This window comes from Molothrus aeneus, chromosome 4, assembly GCF_037042795.1.
Source record: "Molothrus aeneus isolate 106 chromosome 4, BPBGC_Maene_1.0, whole genome shotgun sequence".
Lineage (NCBI taxonomy): Eukaryota > Metazoa > Chordata > Aves > Passeriformes > Icteridae > Molothrus > Molothrus aeneus.
This window is the reverse complement of record NC_089649.1, coordinates 35547434-35568281: the sequence shown is the minus strand read 5'-3', so window position 1 is coordinate 35568281 and position 20848 is coordinate 35547434. Positions and strand designations below refer to the sequence as shown.

General features: G+C 35.8%; 1 protein-coding gene across 2 annotated transcripts in view; it reads left to right on the top strand.

Annotated features, from left to right (window-relative positions):
- The window catches only part of SH3RF1 (SH3 domain containing ring finger 1), an 82801-nt gene that overhangs the window by 44982 nt on the left and 16971 nt on the right, over nucleotides 1-20848 (top strand). For both annotated transcript variants that reach the window (XM_066548260.1, XM_066548261.1), the window contains exons 3-7: nucleotides 4932-5207; nucleotides 5945-6040; nucleotides 11869-12171; nucleotides 13034-13144; nucleotides 20671-20825. In XM_066548260.1, the coding sequence (XP_066404357.1) occupies nucleotides 4932-5207; nucleotides 5945-6040; nucleotides 11869-12171; nucleotides 13034-13144; nucleotides 20671-20825 (941 nt within the window). The remainder of the gene's footprint in view (nucleotides 1-4931; nucleotides 5208-5944; nucleotides 6041-11868; nucleotides 12172-13033; nucleotides 13145-20670; nucleotides 20826-20848) is intronic.

Genomic DNA, 20848 nt, shown 5'->3' with positions numbered 1-20848 from the left:
TAGGTTGCTCTGTCCTACAAAACTAAATATTTAATTTCTCAGGCCAAAGCAATGTACCTGTATCTTAACACAGGGAATATGTGTCCTTCCTTTAGAAAGAAATCCAACTTGAGAAAACACATCTTTTAATATAAGCAGTTTAAGAAAGTCTTTGGTAAAGTATTTTCATATGCTCTATGACTCAAAATACATGGAAAGTTAAATGCAAGCAGAGAAGGAGCAAAGCAGGCTGAAACAAAGAAAATTGAATTACACAGATCAGGTGGCTATAAATTAAGACTTGAAACTACTTATTTGAGCCAGTGAGATGAAAGAGACATTAAAAAAATACAGATGTGAAAGGGGATGTTCTTGCAGGACTGGACAGCTTAGTAAAGCTAAAGAAGGCAAGAAAGCAAAAATACACTTTAAAAAAAGTAATAGGAAGGATGCATTTGAAAGATTTGAATCAAGAAAGCAATAATATGAAATAGAATACACCAGAAGATTAAAAGAAGCAGTATTGTCCTTGAAAAGGTTTGAATGACTAAGTGTCTGAAGAAGAAATCTCAGGTTTGCCTGGACCTACTGGAGGATGTACATATTAAGAACCCACTTTACCCAAATCTGCCTTGCAAACAAGTTTTGGCTGCAAACATTTGCATTATGTTATCCTTATGTAAAAGCACCTTTCACAGGCAATGAAGTATGTCTTACAATACCGATGGTTTTGGAAAAAACAAAAAAAGAATTGACTGAAAAAAGTACCTCTGTATCACTAGACTTACTGTACTTTCAATTGCTGTGTAATTTGAGATTTTTTTGTGGTACTTTCTCAACTTGTTCTGGTCATTAATGTGATTCTCGGTTTGATTTAGGAACTGCATGGAAAGAAAACAAAAGTGTAGGTGAAGAAAAATCAATTTTCTGTCTTTCCTTGTAAGAAAGTTGCAAATAATGGATGTTAAAAATCCCCTCATGACATGGATCAACTTCCTGTTTTCAGATTTTCTGTAAATAAAGGTAGGCCTAAAAACTGCTGCTGAGGTATCTGAACAAGCTGATAGAGCATGTAGCCAGTTTCAGAAAATTGTTTTTGTCTGTCTTACTATCAACATAAGCAGTACTCCTATAAAAGGCACTACTTCCTGGCCCCTTGAAAACACTCAGTGTCTAAGAAACTCAGACAGGTGAAACCAGTGTAATTATTCTGGGTAAATTCAGCTGGCTCATGGGGAAGCTCAGGCCACTTCCCAATCTTGCAGCCAGGGACCAGGGAATGCCTTGCTTGCTTGGCAAAGGGACAGCCAGCAGCACCGTGTCCGGGAGGCTTTGGAGAGACAGAGCTGCGGCTGATCTTGTGTCTGCTCCATTCATTTCCTTGAGAGAGGGTGTACTATTCTTTGCCACTTTAGCTAATGTTGGTTCTTCAAGTGCAGTATGTACAAACTGAGCACTGTTTTGTGCCAGTGTAAGCATATTTACATTTGGGCTTCTGCCGCCAAAACTCCTTTTTTAAAGGAAATCAGATCTCGTGTTTCTTCACAGGCATAAGTTTCTCTTGGCTTAAGCTGATGAAAAATACATACAGTTGCATATTGCCCATTAGAAAAATAAAAGTAAAGTTCGAAATAAGGTGACTGAAAACAAAAGTATAATTCCAAAGAGCAAAATAGTGCATTCTGTAGGTTTCTAAGACAAAATATCTGGGTTAGGAGAAGAAAACTGAGAAACCTGAGCCTCGTGTATATGAATGCATATGCATTTTTTCATATTCTTTTTAAGCCATTTGTTTTGATGTCATCATGTATTATTTTCTTTAAAGGAATCTGGCATCTGAAATTTATGTGTATATCCATGCCTTTGCTAAAAATTAATTTAAACACTTTGTCTATCATCAGTAGCACTAGAAATTCGGATATTTTTGCATAAGGACTAAGGAAATAATTCTAAGAGCCTGTCATGTGGAGTCCTTCTGAATTTTATATTTTAACTTCCTAAAATGGTTTTTGTCTTTGTTTTGTTGTCGTTGTTGTTGCTTACTCAAAGAGCTGCAAGGGTAAGTGGCAGCTGTAAACTTACGGGTAGGCTGCAAAGTTTTTCTTCCAAAGCCTTTCTTTCATGTTTAGCCAAGTGAGAGGCATGGAGTGAAATGTAAACTCTGGCTCGGCGTGTCCTCATGGCCATCTCTGCTGGTGAGCAGCCAGAGGGGCAGAGGGGGGCTGGAGCTGCCTGACCACAAGGACCTGGAAGGCGCCGGCTGTGAGCCACGGCTCCAGGTTGCTCAGAGGAGCAGGAATGTGAAGATGGTGCTCAAGGGCTCTTGATCCTGTACCCCTGAAAGCAGCCCTCCCCATTGCACCCGCTCTTTCTTGCTTCATCCTCCCTCTGGGACAGAAGGGAAAGTCATCCACTTCTCCTCTCAGTCATTTAACTACTTCTCTTTAATCCCTGGGAGTCCAACTGTGTGTTTTGTTGAACTTGGTTTTATTTGGAATTATGGACTGGAACCATTTCTATTTAATGTGGGAAACAAGCTTTGCACAAACTCAACCTTTACACTGGGAAAAGAACTTCCTATAAAGCATAAACAGATGTTTGTACTTTTGTATGCAGATTTGTTTGTGGGAGCCTTTGTGATAAACTGCATAAATTCAATATGGAGTTCTAACAATTAAATGATGGCAAATGAGTTTGATTGCTTTGACATGATCTGCACTGGTACTCCTGGCTTGTTTTGTTTGTTTTTAAAGAGATTTTTTTTCCAACTGTATTTTATTAAAAAAAGCTGACCTAAAACCTCTTCCTCAGCGTGGGCACATAGAAAGCATTCTCCCAGGACAATGGTGAGATTCCTGGGAGAAGTCAAACTATTTTACCTCCAGTGCAAGAGAGATTTCTGTATCCTGTAGTAGCCATAATTGCTCGGGCCCGCTTTCTGTCAAGTAATTCCTGGCTCCTAATCCTTTTGTTTGTGTGTTTGTTTGCTTGTTTGTTATTGTGATGGAAAGGGATAAGCAAGCAGTGTTTCCTCTCTTGTTTAGAAGTCTGTTTCTTTTTGCTTCCTCTCCCCCAAAGTTCTCTCTTTGCGCTTGTTCATACTCCATCTACACTGACTGCTTCCTTCATTCTGTCAGTGTACTCTGCAGAGAACATAAAACTAAAAAATACACACACAGACACACACACACACATATATATATATATATATATATATATGATTTTTTAATTATTCTGTTCTGACCATTAATTTTCCCCTCACTTGGCTGAGGCCCACAAATTCCCTACTTGGTACTTGGTGTCTTTTTCCGTATCCGGGTTTGTACAGAGTGTGGCATCATAGTGCACTGATGCAATTAAGTGTGATCATGAAGAAAAATATTATTTGCTTCAGTTTGGAGATCACCAATTGTGAACAATTGCTTGGATACTGCTAATATGATATTTTTCATATTAATCCTGGAGACAATAGAATGAACTTTGATTTTCCTGTATTCATATGTAAATTATACTCCTCTGTATCTATGTATATACACACATGGTTCTCCTTTGACTGTTTGGCATAGAAAAAAGGTTACTAGAGAAGTTAATCTTTAAGATATTTTTTATACATTTGAGACATTAATATGCATGGACAAAAGTTAAAGCTGACCAAAAAAAATTGATTATATTGAAAGATAAAATTTTGTTCAATGTGGTATATATTATCAAAACTCTGTCTTCTGCCCAATGGACAGACTCAAAGTGATAAATCCTTCTTAGAATTTCCTTACATTGTGTGTGACTTCTTGAGATATTGCAAGTGCAACTCCAATTTACAATCTGAGCTGGTGGAAGATTTGAGAGGAGAGACATACCATAGGGTAGATGTGGCAAATAATATCAGCAACCTTGAATTTCATTAAACTTTGCTTTTTCCATACGGGCTTGCATCAAAGATGTGAAATACTGTGCTCCATGTGACTATAAAGGCTGCCTTTGCTTTGGAAAGACTCCATTAGTAGTGCAAGTTATTGCTGTTTGTGTCATTAAGGGGGGTAAGCACCCCTCCAGGTATTTAAATTTGCAGAAAAGAGGGTTTTGAAGGCAGTAGCCCTAATACTAGAGTTGTAGAGTTTTACAGCTCTCTCTTGCAAAATTTGGAGATACAGGCTGAGTAATTAAAACATAATACCTGCAATGTATATAAGGGAGGGTGACAGTGTTAAATTGCAATCCTTCTGATCTGCATTCATGAGCAGCACCAATGATCTACAGTTTTCAGATATTATGGAGGAATCGAGTTCAGGAAACCCAAGGATGCACACCTTCAACAGATCTTTTCCAGTAATTCTTATTAGCTGTGGTTTTAAATAAATAATTTAATAAAAGAGTTGCTCCAGGATGAAATTTTTCATTTTTAATAAACTGAAATTTGTTTTTCAAGCTGGAAAACACCTCCTTTATGTCCTCATCTTTATTATTCTCTGCCCATGAAGTAAATAAGATGAGGAAGATAATAAGAAAGTCAGGCAGGAAAACCTCCTTAAAGGCCTTACAGGAAATTTTTTATTCCAGTGTTGTATTTTCTTGCAGCATTTTTCTGGCAGTGGTCTCTCAAGTGGTCAGGTTACTTTCCAGTTTGCTTGCTTTGTTTTTTTAATGTTTAATCTTACTGAATTAGTACATGAGGGTTAAAGTATTATGTTTTTCTGTCTTTTCTGTATCTAGAAACTTTGTATGTTTAAAATCGTAATGAAACTTAGAGGGATTTTGAGACTGCCAAGAACTGAAGCTCTTCCCACTTGTGTGGGAAAAATCAGTAGAATCATTGCAGTAAAATATGTGTATAATTTTAATTTGCAATTTCATACTTTGCAGCTTCATTCATACTCTTCAAAAATAGAATATAAATTCTGTTTAGTAATGCTCATCTAATTCTAATGATCTATTATTTTTTTCTTTTTCTTTAGGGTGTACCTCAGTTACCATGTGCTAAAGCATTGTATAACTACGAGGGAAAAGAACCTGGAGATCTTAAATTCAGTAAAGGAGACATCATCATTTTACGTCGACAGGTGGATGAAAATTGGTATCATGGAGAAGTCAATGGCATCCATGGCTTTTTTCCTACCAATTTTGTTCAAATTATTAAACCTTTACCTCAACCTCCGCCTCAGTGCAAAGCACTTTATGATTTTGAAGTAAAAGACAAGGAAGCAGATAAAGACTGTTTACCATTTGCAAAGGTAAAAAGAGAATACAATTACTATTTTCTTCTAATGATTTCATTTATTTGGATAAGAAATGATTTAACTGTTTTGTAGAATTATCTGCATTTCTTATTGGAGCTGCGCACATATGAAAAGGACAGGTAATTGTGCAAGTATTTCTCCTATATTGATTAGTTTCACATTCTCTTTCTAAATTACATATAATTTCTCTGATGTTTTATTTCTGAGAATGCATTTTTGCATACTTGCAATAGTGATGTTCCTAATTGATGAGAAATAACCTATGTTGTGAATTTAAAACATTCCATCTTCTAAAGAAACACTCAAATTGCAGATACGAAAGAAGTCATATCACTAGCAATGTTCTTAATTACTTAAGTAGAAAAACAACATCTAGGGAAGGTTAGGTAATGAGTCAGTTGAGAAGGAAAATGGTTGTAGTTCTGTTGAATAATGCCAAGGAATTAAAGGAGGGCTGGTGAGTAACATGGACTGAACATGACAGGAAGACTGGCACTAAGGACAAAGTCAGATCGCTGAGATGTGGGCACTTAGTTGAGCTCTGACAAAATAGGAAAAAGAACAGCTTGAACTGACTTCAACCCCCAAAGCAGCATATTCCTCTTACAGAGTGCCTTCTCTGCAGTTCTTGTCCATGTCCTGCCTTCTCTGATTACTCCTGTGTTATGGAGGAAAATTAAATGAGAAATTAAATTAGAGCTGGGAGACATAATCACTGCATGTTCACACAGGATGATGTTCTGACTGTAATTCGCCGTGTGGATGAAAACTGGGCAGAAGGAATGCTGGCTGACAAGATAGGAATATTTCCAATTTCCTATGTCGAGGTGAGTAAAGCTGGGTCCTCAGTAAGGCTGTGCCCACTGTATATTTAATTTTCTGAAAGGAAAAATAATCAGTACTGGTGATGATTCTAAAATAACCTGAGATACAAATAATCTTAGACCTAAAATTCTCTTTGGGAAAGTTAATGGCCTCAGCAGCTGAACCAGTGATTTTCACTTGGCTATTTGATACCTATTTTTATTGAATGGAATTGAAATGAGTGTAATTGGAGGCAGTCACTATGTTTTCTTGTTAATACTGGAGTCATGCAGTCAATCCAAACCACACTTAGCCACAAAATGAAAGCAATCAGCAAGTCAGAGAAATAGTTAGCTTTGGACTGTCCCTAATATCCATCCTTCAAAACCAAACTAGCACAACTAGGATGTCAAAGGGTATAGTTTGTTGTTGAACAGGTAAAGGATCAGCTTTTTCATCAACAGAGCCATATATAAAACCTTCTCCATCTTCCTGCATTTATCATGTGTTACAGCAATTTACAGTAAAAGGTTGCAGTTGAGAAAATTTCCCCAACCCTTTAAATTTTAAGAGTTGAAAGCTGTATCTTTTATATAGAAAGACATCAGTGATTAGGAACAGTGTGTACAGCCACAGCAACTATTCAAATTTGCATTACAGAAAGATACAAAGGTTTGGAGTAGTGTTTGTCCTTTTCTGATAGATATGCTGTGAATACTTGGTAAGATACATTTCCCTGCACCAACAGTATTTCATTTAAATGATTGAGGCTGAATGATGAAAGACATAAGTATTTTCACATTATCTCTGGGATGAGAAATATGTACTTCAGGTCACAGAAGAAATGTGTAGCCATACTAAGAATCAAGTCAGGTTTTATTAATTCAATTTCTGAATCCTGTGATGAGATGGGAACTTCAAAAGCCATTACTGCCTTCAACTGAAATAGAATTTGATATTTTTAAAAGGAAAAAAATATATATTTATTTTTATAGCTTGATGTAAGTATCTGTAAATCTGGAGGTAAAAAATTTCACGACTGTAAAAAAAAGAAGACCAAAAAGTTTCAACTTGCTTAGTGCAATTTTGGCTTCGGTTTAAGATGTTTTAAAAGGCCAATTTAATGATTTCTTGCCCTTGGGTATTCCTTCCTAGCTTCTTGCAATTAACTGCCCCTTCAATTCAGCCAGTAAAGCTTTTTGTAGTGTTTTTTCAAACTAAATTACTTAGCCTTGTTAGAAAAAGCCCTTTCCTAGGGCAGCCACTTGAGCTATTTAGCTAACAACTACTTTCCTATCTCTGCAAAAGTTGCAAAAAGGATATATGGCCTTGAAAAAATATGTAAAAATGAAAGTCACAAAATATATTTCTGTTAATGTTTTTAGAGTGATTCCATCAACTAAGAAAATGTATTTTCAATAAACCCTTTTAGAACAGGCATCAACACTTAAGTAAGTACATTTTCTCAAATCCCTACTAAAGTGGAATGGAAAGTCTAGAATGATAAATTATACCCTAGGAGTTACTTCAAATCAGATAGGTGGGTTTTTTTCACTATATACTAAACTGAAATGCATGCTGTGGTGGAGGGCATGAGATATGCAGTAAAGTATGGGTTGAATTTTGAAATGCCTGGTTTCTGAGAGTATATAACTATTGTTCTGGAAAATATACAGACAACTGATAGAAACAAGTATAGCAAACCATTCTTACCAATTTTATGAAAGAAAATGAAGATTAAAAGTAATAAATATTTTTGAAAGATTTTTATATGGTAGCTTTCATTGCATTTCCCAATCCTGTAATCATTGCCTATTTTTAGGGAATTCTATCATGTTATAATGACAGACATAGCTTTTACCTTGTGTATGTTAGTCCACATCCTTTTGTTTGAAAATGTGAATTAGTAACTCCATTTACTAGAGGTTATTTGAAGTCATTAACTATAAAATGGGCGTAGTCTGTGATGTTTATTCTGTAGTATAGGTGTAATAATTGAGATATTTCTTGTACAGTGAGGATAAAATTTTAGATAATGTTGAAGTCCATGAAAATCTCTGATTGTATTTGAGGACAATTTTGCCCTATTATGATTCAATGTTCACTACTCTGATCCTTTCTTTTCTAACTTTCACATATTAAATTTGTGTTAGTAATAAAAGTGAGACTGAACACATTTTGAGAGAAATTTTAAGTGATTCTTTTAAATCAGTTAACAGCTATAGTTATTGCTGTTCCAAGAACAAAAATTATTCATAACTAAACAGATATTATTAGATTTTTTCTGAAAATTTGCAGTTCTGGGTACAATATACATTTCTTAGACCTCAAATTGGATGATCTGACCTAGTTTAACACTTCATAAACAAATACAAATGCGCAGAATGGAACAAAAATCAGGGAAAAGAAATCACTCTTCAGTCAAATTGCCAGTAGAAAATAATGTCAGCTTTTGTTTACTTTTGTGCAAGTAAAGAACAGCTGAATTAGTTTTTAAAATAAGTGTAGCAAAGCACCACTCTTAGAGCCCTTGCAGTAGTGGTAATTCCTGCAGACATCTGCAGGCAGAGCAAAGCTGCGTGCTGACCTCAGCCCTGCTGCAGCCCTGAGACGTAGCTCAGCCAGCTGCCTCTGTCCTGCCCTGCTTGGAAAGTTTTTCAGTTTCCTGGAGTTTGGTGGGAAAGGGAATTGGATTTCAAGCTTCCTGCTGCAGCAAAGATTTTGTTGAATGAGAAAAAAAGAAAAAAGTGAATGTAAAGATTGAAGTAAAGAAGCCTCAATGAAAATGTGTCTGTTAAGGAAAACAACTGATGTAGGAACTGCAGGCCTAGGTACATATGTATTTGTTGCAGAAACGAATGCTAGATGGAAACACTTCATAGCATGACTTGGGTTCAGTCCCTTGGTGACCTTGAATATCTGTTAGCCATTTCACTGGAGAATGCATGCAGGTGCTTAATTTCTCTTCTCAAGGAGCAGAAGTAAACTGCACTCTACAAAATATTCTGCAGCTGTTGCTGTCCCCAAGTTACTTCAAAGAGGAGGCCAGTAATCAGTTCTCTTCCATCTTCAGATTCATGCAACTGTTGTTTGCTTGCTTCTCTGCATAAAAAAGCACAGCATGCTGCTTTTATTTGACTCCATCTTGAATTGATCCCATGGGCAAGCCTTAACTTCTCCCTAATAGGTTGTTCACTGTACAGAGTAATCAGATTCTGCAGGCATTGATAGCTTCTGGAGGTAAACAAATATAATTAGGTGTAACAGGTACCTTGGGGTGCTATTAGCAAAGTGGCTTTTGGTATTCCTTTTCATTCCTCTGTGATCCCTTAACTTCTCTGATTAGCTAGTTCTTTGCAAATAAGGATGTAGGTTATATAAGAATGGAAACAGTTGCAGCCATTGTATCAACAGTATGGAATACTGAGATTCTCAGGAAGGATGTGAAGAATTTCAATCTGATTTTTAAAAAAAAAAAAGTGCAAAATAGATAAAATTATTAGACCTTGAAAAACCTGCATGTTTGTTGTGGTGACAAATAAGACCCTGACAAGCTGAACAGCAGAGTAGGCTTTTTTTGGTCTTATTTTCTACTTGTTTCATATCCTCCAGCCTCAATGTTTTCTAATGAAATAATGTTTTCACTGGTCTGTTTAAAGTATGTTTGATCTAAATTTAAAATTCAATAATCATCTAAATAATGGGCTTCATTGGAGAAAATGATGTGTTTATATCTTCTGTTATATGCAAGTAATACAATATTATTTTGATCCATATGATCCATCTTGAGTAATAGCAGGAAGGAAAATCTAGCATCCACCTTTTTCATAGGATTGTTTACCGCCCTGATATTGTCTTCTCCTATCCTTCCTTCTTACAAGAAAGATTGAGAGGGACTTTTTACAAGAGTATGTAGTGACAGCACAAGGGGGAGTGGACTCAAACTGGAAGAAGATAGGTTATGATTAGGTATTAGGAAGAAATTCTTTACTGTGAGGGTGGTGAGGCACTGGAACAGGGTGCCCCATCCCTGGAAGTGTTCAACACCAGGTCAGGTGGGACTCTGAGCAAACTGGTCTAGTGGAAGATGTCCCTGTCAGTGGCAGAGGGGTTGGAACTGATGATCTTGAAGGTCCCTTCCAACCCAAATGATTCTATGATTCTGTGATTCCAGTTCTCTTCAGTTGCATTCTAAACAATAAGAACATTTAGGAAAAGATTCTGTATTCTTGACTTAATATCCTTTTTCAAAGCCCCCATTATGCTCTTCCTCCACTGCAGTGTATTCCATGTAGTTCTTATTCTTCTGTAGAAGGTTTTATGTCTACCCCTCATCGTTCCAGTAGTTCTGGTTTTGAACTTCATCTTTTTTTTTCTGTATATACATGAAATTTTCTTCCAGATGACATCTTTCAAATATCACTTGCCAGCCTCTTCTATTTAAAAAAAAATCCTTTTTCTTTTAAACTACCTTATAAATCTGTATCTGTAGACATGTTGTGTTCAGAATGTAAGCTGGTCATCTGTGGGAGTTGCATTTAAATCAATGTTGATACTATCATAATAAATGGTTTGTTGTTTGTCTGGTAAAGGTTTGATGGGGTAAAATACTACTTTAAAACTCTTCAGGAGCATAGTAGGTATCTCAAGACTTGCAGGAAAATGGTACAATAAATAGAAGAAATAATGTGCTGAAGAATAGAAATAAAATTCCACAGTAACTAATTTCATTCTTTCCTCCTGATGTTCTTCAGAAAAGATCTTTTCTTTCTTCATAATCACCTACACTTTTCAAGTAACAGTATTCATATTTAGTGGTACATGTTCAGAAAACTGGTGCTGGTGTTATTTCAGCTCATGATTACATGAGAGTTCTGACGTTATTATTTCTAATAGTGCTAAGACTTTCTAAAAATAAAGGGCGTTTGAAAGATGTAGAGGGTTTGTTTGTTGGTTTCCTCTCCTCCTCTCAATTATATAGCTTACATTTCATTGTAAGAAGAAAATGTGTCAGATTCCTCATTTCTTCATTGGAAAGGAAGGATTTGTTTGCATTTAATGTAGTATTGTTGTTACAAATTAGCAGATAGAAAATCTCATTTGAACAGAAATTCTTTAGGTAAGCTTAAAGAAAGAGAAAATAGCACAGAGATGGTGCCTCTACATTAGAAAATTCAGAAGCTGAGAAGGTATTTCCACAAAATTGCCTGTATATGTTTCTTTTCTCCTTATGCTATCTTATGCCTGTATAGGTGCCTGTTGCCAGGCAGTATACTGATATAGCTGGGTATTTAGTCTGTCCTACTGTGTTCTTAAACCTGCATTGAGGAAGCCTGTGTTTTCATTGCTGGTAGTGTTAAAGATGTGCACAAGTACAAAAGGATATAAAGGAGGAATATCTTCAAGAGCCCACATGCAAATGTGCAGGATTGTGTCATAGACAAAACAAAAAAATGGCTGAAAATGACATAAATATCCAAGAAGTTTTGTAGCACAGATTTTTCTGTTATAAGGTCAAAGGGGACCACTGTGTTTTAGTCTGACTTCTAGATGATACAGGCAGTGGTTACTGCTGAATTAATCCATGTCTGGACTATGGCATTATGTACTTATTGATTGAAATTTTACCTCTGATGGTAAAATTTCATACCAGCCCAGCAGTAAGTGTGTTGAGTTTGTAGTGAATGATTTGTCACTCTCTACTGACAGATTGGTAGAGTAGGTTGGTATGCCACAGTTTTAAGTTGCATGGTTGAGATTATCTTATGAATAAAAGGAAAAGAGATGTTTTTTTATATTCAGGTGAATTTTATAAATAAAAAACATACTAACATGTTACTGGTTTTTGTAGTTTAACACAGCAGCCAAACAGTTGATAGAGCTGGACAAGCCCTCAGGTTCTGCTGTTGACTCTGGAGAAGGTACCTCTGGGGCAGCCCACAACAATTCAACCCAAAAGCACACCGATACCAAGAAAAACACCAAGAAACGACACTCTTTTACCTCCCTCACCATGTCCAACAAGGCTTCTCAGTCTTCTCAGAACCGCCACTCCATGGAAATCAGTCCTCCTGTCCTCATCAGCTCCAGCAACCCCACGGCTGCAGCCCGCATCAGTGAGCTGACCGGGCTGTCCTGTAGTGCCCCCTCTCAGGTAATTCACAGGGCATCAGCTATAGCTATAAAGGCCTCTGATCTTGTCAGATTACTTATTTCAAGTTATTAATTGTGTCTAATTAGTAATAAATGCGCACTTTCAAAAAACTTACCTTCCAACATGAGAACATTTAAAGAAAATGTTCTCTAACACTTCTGATATGAGAGCAAATAGTTTTGGTCTTATAGACTAGTTTGTTTTTTTTTTTTTTTGCAGTTGATATATTCTAAAGTGCCACAAAGATTTTTATTAAACTGTGGAAACTAGAAACTGGAGTGATGTAATTTTTTAATTTATTTTTTCTAAATTGAATATAATAATGAATATTAGTAAAGTGCATCCTATAAAAGTAAAATATTCAACTTGAAGATTATATGAATTCCAGATATTTAGCATATTAATCTGGTTGTGGTAAGTAGAAATATTTATTTGACTTTATTTATTTGTTCAGCAGTTTGTGAAAAATTGGCTGTTTCGTATAGTGATTATGCTTTGGGAAAAGAGAGAGCAATGGAGCCCAAGAGGTATTGGTGATGTTTTACCTGAGCTCATAAATATGCTTTATTTGCACATCTTAGGGATCTGACAGCCTTTTATGGAAAAAAAAGAAAGCTGACACTGGTTAAAAGTGTGTTTCATGTAACTGGTTCAGTGTATCTCCAAACATTGAGAAATGTCAGAAAAAAAAAAGTGAGCAGTGTGATCCAACACTGTTTATGTGAGTATCTAACTAAAAATTAGGTTTAGTTTAAGGTTACAAGGGGTAGAATACTGGTGATTTTGACCATGAAGCTTACAGCTCTGTCAATACCAGCTGTTACTAAAGTACACAGAACTGACCCTTTTTTCTCTCTCCCAGGTTCATATTGGCACTACAGGGCTGATTGTGACTCCACCCCCCAGCAGCCCAGTCACAACAGGGCCTTCCTTCACCTTCCCCTCGGAAGTTACCTACCAAGCTGCTCTTGGTGTAAGTACTGCTTAAGAAAACTCAGCATTTCCATTTTCCTTTGGTCTTGTACAGTTGGTTTTTTTTTTCCCTCAAGTTCCAATATACTGATTTGAAATGATGGTTCTGTGGAATTGTGTCCATGTGATAGACAGTGGTATGAATTTAGCTATAGCAAAAGCCCTATTGCTAAAATGTTTGCATCTTGTCATGTATATCCATTTCTCCAGCTTTCCTCTGTAATTTCTCCTTAGTAAACATGAGAAGCACACTTCCTTCCAGAAAAGTCTTTCTTTTAAACATGAGTAGAAAAGAAATCATGCTGGGGGGAAAGTCTGGGGAAACAAGCATGTTCTTAAAAAAACCAGCAACTTGGGACCACAGCTGCCAGGTGTTTCTGTCTTACTTAAGATTTTCAAGATTATCTGAAATAACTTCAAAAGTCTGCTGTCTCCTTATTAAATAAGGTGATTTTACTTGCATGTACACCTGTGGCAGATGAAGAACGTGTCTAGCATTTTGAAGTTAGGCTCTTGGGGATCAATAGAAAAACATGTAGCAAATGGCCATCTTTTAAAGGAAGAAATACATTGCAATGATGTTTCCTTTGAACAATTGACATGATATTTCCTTCAAAAAGTGCAGGTATTCTTTCTAAAACCTGCTGGAATTCCTTAGTTTCCTATGCTTATGTTAGAAAAGCTATGGAATGCCATAAATCATACTGTACTCATGAAAGCCTTACTGCAATAAAGATTATGGATACCAGTTTTCAGAGATCTTTAAGGGATCTTAATGTGACTTTATTTAAAGTTCTTGAAATTAAGTTCATTCAGTCTAAAGTTGTGCCCCTAATTTTTAAGGGGTGGGGCACAGCTGAATAATAGATCTTCACTTCAAAAAACCAAACAAGCCAAAAAAAAAATCCCCGAGACTTGATCTTGTTCAGGTGTCTATCCTTGAAGTCTTTAAATCAACTAAAATATAATGAATAACCTTGCTGCTAAATAGGTCTAGTTTTGTTTTCAACTTGTTGGCATTTGCATAATTTTACACATTTTTCTGAAAAATTTAAGGCACAATTGTCTGTCTTGTGGTATCAACTTTCTGTTGTTTACAAAAATGCTTAGGAGGGGCTTGGTTGCTTTGTTGCTTGGTTTGCTTCTTTCTTTGGAACTCTAAAGTTACAGGTTTCAGTCCTTTAAATTATGATTCTGTTGTTTTCTGGATTATCTCCAGTACTTTCTTTTGGCATGGTACACACATGGTGGCACATGCCAGAAGTCGGTGCAATACTGCACAGTCTTTTTCAGTGGAGAAGATATTGATAGTGTAACCCTTTTATCTTTTTAGCCTGATTCTTATATCTTGAAAATTTGCTTGAATGTAGCATCAAGTTTATGTCCAGCTAAATATCCAGCCTGATGCCACAAATTTTTGTCATCTTTTGTGAACTAGTAATTGCTCTCATCCAAGTAAATGTATTTCACATTCTTTGCTCTCCAGACAGACAACTTTATTACTCACAGTTATATGGACCATGTGCTTTTGCCCTGCCTTACTGTGTATGGCAGATTGATCTGTAGCTGTGCTTTGTCTTACTTTGGTTAAATTTTGACTCCTTCTATCTGTGGATTATCTGTGTAATCCTCTTGTTAAATGAATGCTAATCTGGAAACAGTTAATAATCTCATTATATTTAGGTTCATATTTTAATGTCATGGAGCAGATGAGTTTAGAAAGGCCTCTTGAGGTTGTCTGGTCTAACCTCCCCTGCTCAAGCAAGGCTGCCTAGAGCCAGTTGCCCAGGACTGTGTCCAAATAGCTTTTGAATATCTCCAAGGATGGAAACTTCACAACCTCTCTGGGCAATCTATGTACGTTGTGGGCTCTTGTTGAAGTTGGTGTCCACCAGGAAGAACCCTCAGGTCTTTTTTTGCCTATGAGGTGTTCATCTTATACTAGAAACAATTAGCTGCTTATATACTAATCCACTTAGTCTTTTATTCTTCTTTCAACCTATCCTCCGGAAAATACCTGTGAGAACTGAGCAAACAGAATCAACCTAGGTGTTGTTAAGCAGAATGCAAGTCTAGCTAACATATATGCTGCAAACATTGAGTAATTTATTTGATTTATGAGATACTTTTGGAGAGGAAGCATTCAATGCATACTTTCAGAAGTTCTGTCAGAAGCTGTTTTATTTTTTTTCTTTCAATAACAAACACTTCTGTTTGGTGTTAAGAGTCAGGAGTTCTTTATTTGATGCCAGCATGGAAAAATACTTTAGTTTGGTGGTGGTGCAGTCATTAAACCACCCTGGGTGCTTTAGTTGCTTAAGCTTGTTCAAAGGCGATCTCACCATGGGTATTCTGAGGAATTAAATTGCAGTGCTAAATGCAGCATGGAGAGAAACTCCTGCCATTGATTGTCCCCTATCTTGGGGTGCTACTTTCTCTTTGTGATAACTGTGTTCCTGCTTATTTTTCCAATTAGGCACATAATTCCCATTGAGAATCTGAATTATTCTCTGCCACCCTCTTTAAAAGTCAATAGCCTTCTATACATCATGTTCTGTTTCTTGACTTGTTTTCAGCATGACTAAAATGCAAGCTGGCAGCTCAGGTTAGAGTCAGGTTATTCCTCTGTTCTTTTATGATAGATAATATTAGATGATGATGCAGTTTGTAAAGTCACAGACTGTGAGGTATATCTTTTACTTACACTTTTCCTCTTGTTTCATCAGCTCTTGTTTTCATTTTAGAAATGTGCAAAATAGTTCTGACCAGCCAAGAGAGAAAGTGATGTTCTTGTTTATCTAGATGTTTCCCTTCTGAAAGGGAAACATCTAGATAAACAAGAACATCATTCTTCCTTCCTGACATTCTGAACATTAATTTTAAGCTGTGGAACAATTGTGATTGTTTAATACATTAGAGTGGTTGGCTTGAGTACTTTTGCTCTTGTTTTTTTTTTTTTTTTGCTTTTGTAAGTAGAAGTTCCTGTATTTCTCTGAGTTTCTCCCTTTAGCTTTTTTCCTAATTTCTGAATACTAAGCAACTGACAAGGAAATTGGATGGGAACAGGATGAGTTTCTCTTTAGCATGAAGGTCATTTATTTCATGTCCTTCCTATCAGTTGTTTTGGTGTTTATAACACTATTGAAAGTAATTGTTCTTTGAAAGCAAGGTGTTTATACACATTTTTTATATAATTCTAAACTCAGATGAAGGGAGAAGAAAGAAATCTGAGAGGATGAGCATGATTACCCATCAGCGAAGAAGAGAATAATGTATTCCTTTACAGTAATTCTGAATTTGTGCATCTTTGCTACATTTATCTGTCCTGAATCTCAAAGCAAGGAAAAGCTAGTGTCTTCTCTTATCTCCTGTAAGAAAGATGGCATTTTTATTGTCAACAGGAGATAATTTTGAGTTGTCTTGTTATCTAACAAGTTTCTCTAAGACAGTTTGGATAAATTCCTAGCCCAAGGGAGTCTGTGACTCTTTTATTTGTGTACATGTATAGGATTGCATTTTAGTTTTTTATGTTTCTCTGATGGTTCAAAAATGCCAATTGTATTAATTTTGTTTTGTCCATAATAATGTCTTGTAGATGCTCTTTGGTACCCAGTATTGTATGAAGTAAATAATTTACAAAGTTTCAGCCAAAATTGGCACAAATAAGCTTTAGGAATGAGAGTGCTCTTGTCAAGTGACCATATATACTCTCTACTGCCTGTATCATTTAAGCAAATTTTAATTTTCCTTCAGAAAACTTGTGATAACTTATTTCAAAGTTTTATTTTGCATCAGGGGTTCTTTAGACAACAGCATTAATTCTTGGCTTGTGATTTGAGGTTTGATTCTTTGAAATTGAAGAAGCTATGAACTGAGACAGACTTCTCACAGCCAGAGCTTTTGGCTGTGATATTATCTCTTACACTGTTCTTTGGGACTTCCAACCACAGCTTTACCTCTAATTAGGGCATTAATTGGTCTGCTTATCTTGGCCACTGGCATTTTTGAACCTTGTAGGTGTTTAGTATATTTAAAGTTCTTTGCAAAATAAAAATAACAGACGTCAAGTCCAGCAGTAGTTGGGTGAAAATATGCACATACAATTATGTAAGGTTCATTCACTTGGAAGGAAATTCTTGGATGTAATTTATAAGGTTGTTATCTAATGGAGTAGATCTAGTTGCCATAGATTTTATTGAAAAATAATCTTAAAGTATGTGATTTGAACCATGATATGGGAAAAACAAACTAAATGTACCACAGCAAAGTTAGAATTACATTCAAAAGCAGCAGCAGAAAAACAATCTAGCAATAAGAGATAACTTATCTTCCTTTCAGTCTGCCTTTACAGTCTCTTGGGAAGTGAAAAGTGTTTTGGATTGCAATCAACCTAAATGTCCATACTGCTACTTCTACAGATTGGAAATGTTGACTTTGAAATGGTGTCTTGGTGTGTGCACTAAATTAGCAGAAAGAGGTGGTGTATATTTGGATGGTTTGCATTCACTTACGTGCTGAAGGTTTCAAAAATTAAAAAATAGCTAATTTTTCTGGTCTTGTTCTCTCATGCACAAAAGAGAAATTGCTCTTTATGTTGAAGAATATAAGGTAGTTTGAATTATGATTAATGAGGCACAAGCTGTGGGGGTTATATAATACACTGATGACATTTAGCTCTTTTATGTAGTTCCAGTGTAAGTTCAATAGTGTAAGTCAGAAGGTTTTAATAAAATTGTCCTAATTTTAATCAACCAAAATTCAAATCAACTTTTGTTCTGAAGAGGAAGCAGCAGGAAGAAACAATGAGGTTTTGTATGAGAGACCTGTTTTTGATAACATATAGTTTAGGAATTTTGTTAAACATAAGCCTTAATTTGTTAGCCCTCAGGGAATTTTGCAAGCCATATATTTTTTCCTAGACATTGTGGGAGTGAAGACTGTTAATGAATGTTCTTTTCCACTGCTGTGCCTTTTATTATTCTTTGAGCGAGGTGATTACTGATCTTCAATTAACTGATATGGGAATGCAGCCTAATTATATTTAAGTTTAGTAATATGCATGTGTTTCTAGAGCATGACTACAGATACTTTTTGAAGTTGTAACATACATTAATTATCAAATAATGTAATTTTTCATCTTTCAATTAAAAAAAATAATTTATCACTTATTTGCTGCTTTATATGTTTGAAAGTACACCTGGTGTCTGAAAAGTAGTTGCAGAAACATTCAATTTTTTCCCCTCACCTACCTAAAATACTCTTAATTATTGCTAAGCATACTTTATTGAATCACATGTGGCTTGTGTATATTCTTTCACGGAATGTTGACTATGGGAACCATCAAAACTAGCAAGTGTCCTGGAGGTAGGTGTGTTTCTCAACAGCTAGAAAAATGCTTACATGCCAGAAAAACTTCTTGAAAACTTGGCTAGATGATTTGGGTCTATTTTACCAAGTTGTAGCAGTGCGAGCTGTGGAGTGTTAGTCCTTCTATGAAGTAGTTTATTTAGATTTCTTGCCAAGTCTTTGGGAGTTTAATTGTGCTGTGGCTCACTGCTGGTCTCATTACCATACTGATAGACATGGTGAGGGGAGCAGAACCTGAATAAAGCAGAATAAAATAGAGCTGTGAAGGTGCCTTTATTGCAGCTAAAGCTTCAGTGTATATTATGTGTTCAAATGAATAAAATGCAATGTTCAGCATCTTTAGAGATGCAGGAAGTAGGGAACTGTGACAACCTTGATATTGTGCATGAATAGGTTTAATTTTAAAGAATTCCAACTAATCATCTCCTAATGTGAATTTACAAGTTCTACCATATACAAAGAAATCTAGATGCCTAAAAAAAGATTAAAATTGTTATTCTTTTAATAGGTTACATGAAAGTCAGATGCTCACATTCAGCTTGGATTGAACTAAGACATTTGTTGAATGTCTAACTGGGAGGGACAAATAACTTCAGCTGTAAAACAGCTGAGAGAGAAATGTTGGTATTTCAGTGTGAATTATCTGGATACTTTAAAAAATGGTTGGGTTTAATATGAAGCAAATGCAATTGTCATTTTTATAAAAAATACCCTATTAGTATCAAAGCTCTCAGTGATGTTTCTCCAGCAGGTCATTTCTGTTTAGTGTTGGATACAGAAGGCCTACTTGGTCTTAAGAATGTGTTAATGTATGACCAGAAAAAAAGCTTGAAATAAAATAGGAATATTTCATTATATATTATATAACATGCAATTTATACCATAGCTAAGCATAACAATTTTGACTGAAACTCTTACAGAGTTGGATCAGTTTTCTCTAGATTTGAAAGTCTTTAATTATGCAGTTCTTTACTGTGACCTGGCAGTGTAAAACTGGTTTAAAGAGCTGTCTTTTTATTAATATTTCCACCAAATGTAAAAGAGTAATAATCACACAGTGTAGAACTAAAACTCTGTTTCCATATAGGTTTTTGTTTAGAAAAACAGAAAAAAAAGGGCAAAACCCTTTAGAAATGAAGTGTTTGAGGGGAATTAAAATGATTTTCAATTACATATTTTCCAAACTGATAATGCAATGTTGTGCATTTATATGCTGATGTATTGAAAGTGCCAGGAACTACTTCAGGATATTTTGATAATTAATTTTCTAGTTCCGTGGGTTTTAGGAAGATTATGTTTGAAATTAATTCAGTTTCACTTTTTCAAAGGTAGGAGGTTTTTTATTACTCTTTTCCTGTGTGTTGTAACACAAATAGTTATTTTTGGAAAGGGGGAAGGAAAAGCTCTCTCTTTGTGAGTGCCTTTTCCCAGGAGTGTCAGTACACAAGGTCCTAAAGAATTGTCTGAGGCCTTACAGAGCAGAAGGTAACAATTGCTCCATTGATTCTAAAACGCACAGAAGTCTGTAGGCAGGACCCCCATTACGATCTGTGGTGCCTTTTTACTGGGGTATTTGTTAAAGATTACCAATCTTGATAATACTGAATTTCAAAAGCTAATTCTTTAGACTAGAAGAATAGGAGAAAGAAGTAACAATAGCTCAGTGATTATGGTCTCATATTGTGCTTGCTTTTGTAACCCATACATCAAAAGAAAATTTCCCCCAGAAGGGGTGCTTTTGGGTGCACTGCAGCTGAATTGTATATTATGTTTCAACTTCAGGTTACAAAACCAATCATGTTATGAAATAAAGTCAGCAGCAGGATGCAAAATCTACCTCCTGGAAGGCTTCTGAATTTTTGTCGAGCCCTATCCTAAACATGTTATAACTAGAAACACCTTTTTTGCTGTGCTGAGAAATTGTTTGTCATTTGCTTAATTAGCTGCCAAAACTTCAAGATTTTAAATTGAAAGAAAAAGAAATAGAGAGAAAGCTAACTCCCCAGTTATATTGTAACAGTAGGTAAAGCAACACTGGACTCAGTTGCTTTTTTCCACTTCCTTGGAATATCATGCCTTTTCTTTTTTTTTCCAGCTTATTGAACTCATCAAACAATATTGTTCATCTGTTGCTGTTTTTTTTTGTTCTTATAAAATCAGAATATGAATCCTCCACTTCCGCCACCACCTCTCTTGTCTGCTGCAATCATTGCATCGGCCACTTCTGGACCTCAGTCTACAAGTGTCATACAAAGGTCTGCATCAGGATCAGCTGACCAAGTGGCACATTTACGACAGCAAACTCGTCCAAGTGTGTAAGTAAAATTGAATCTTTTCT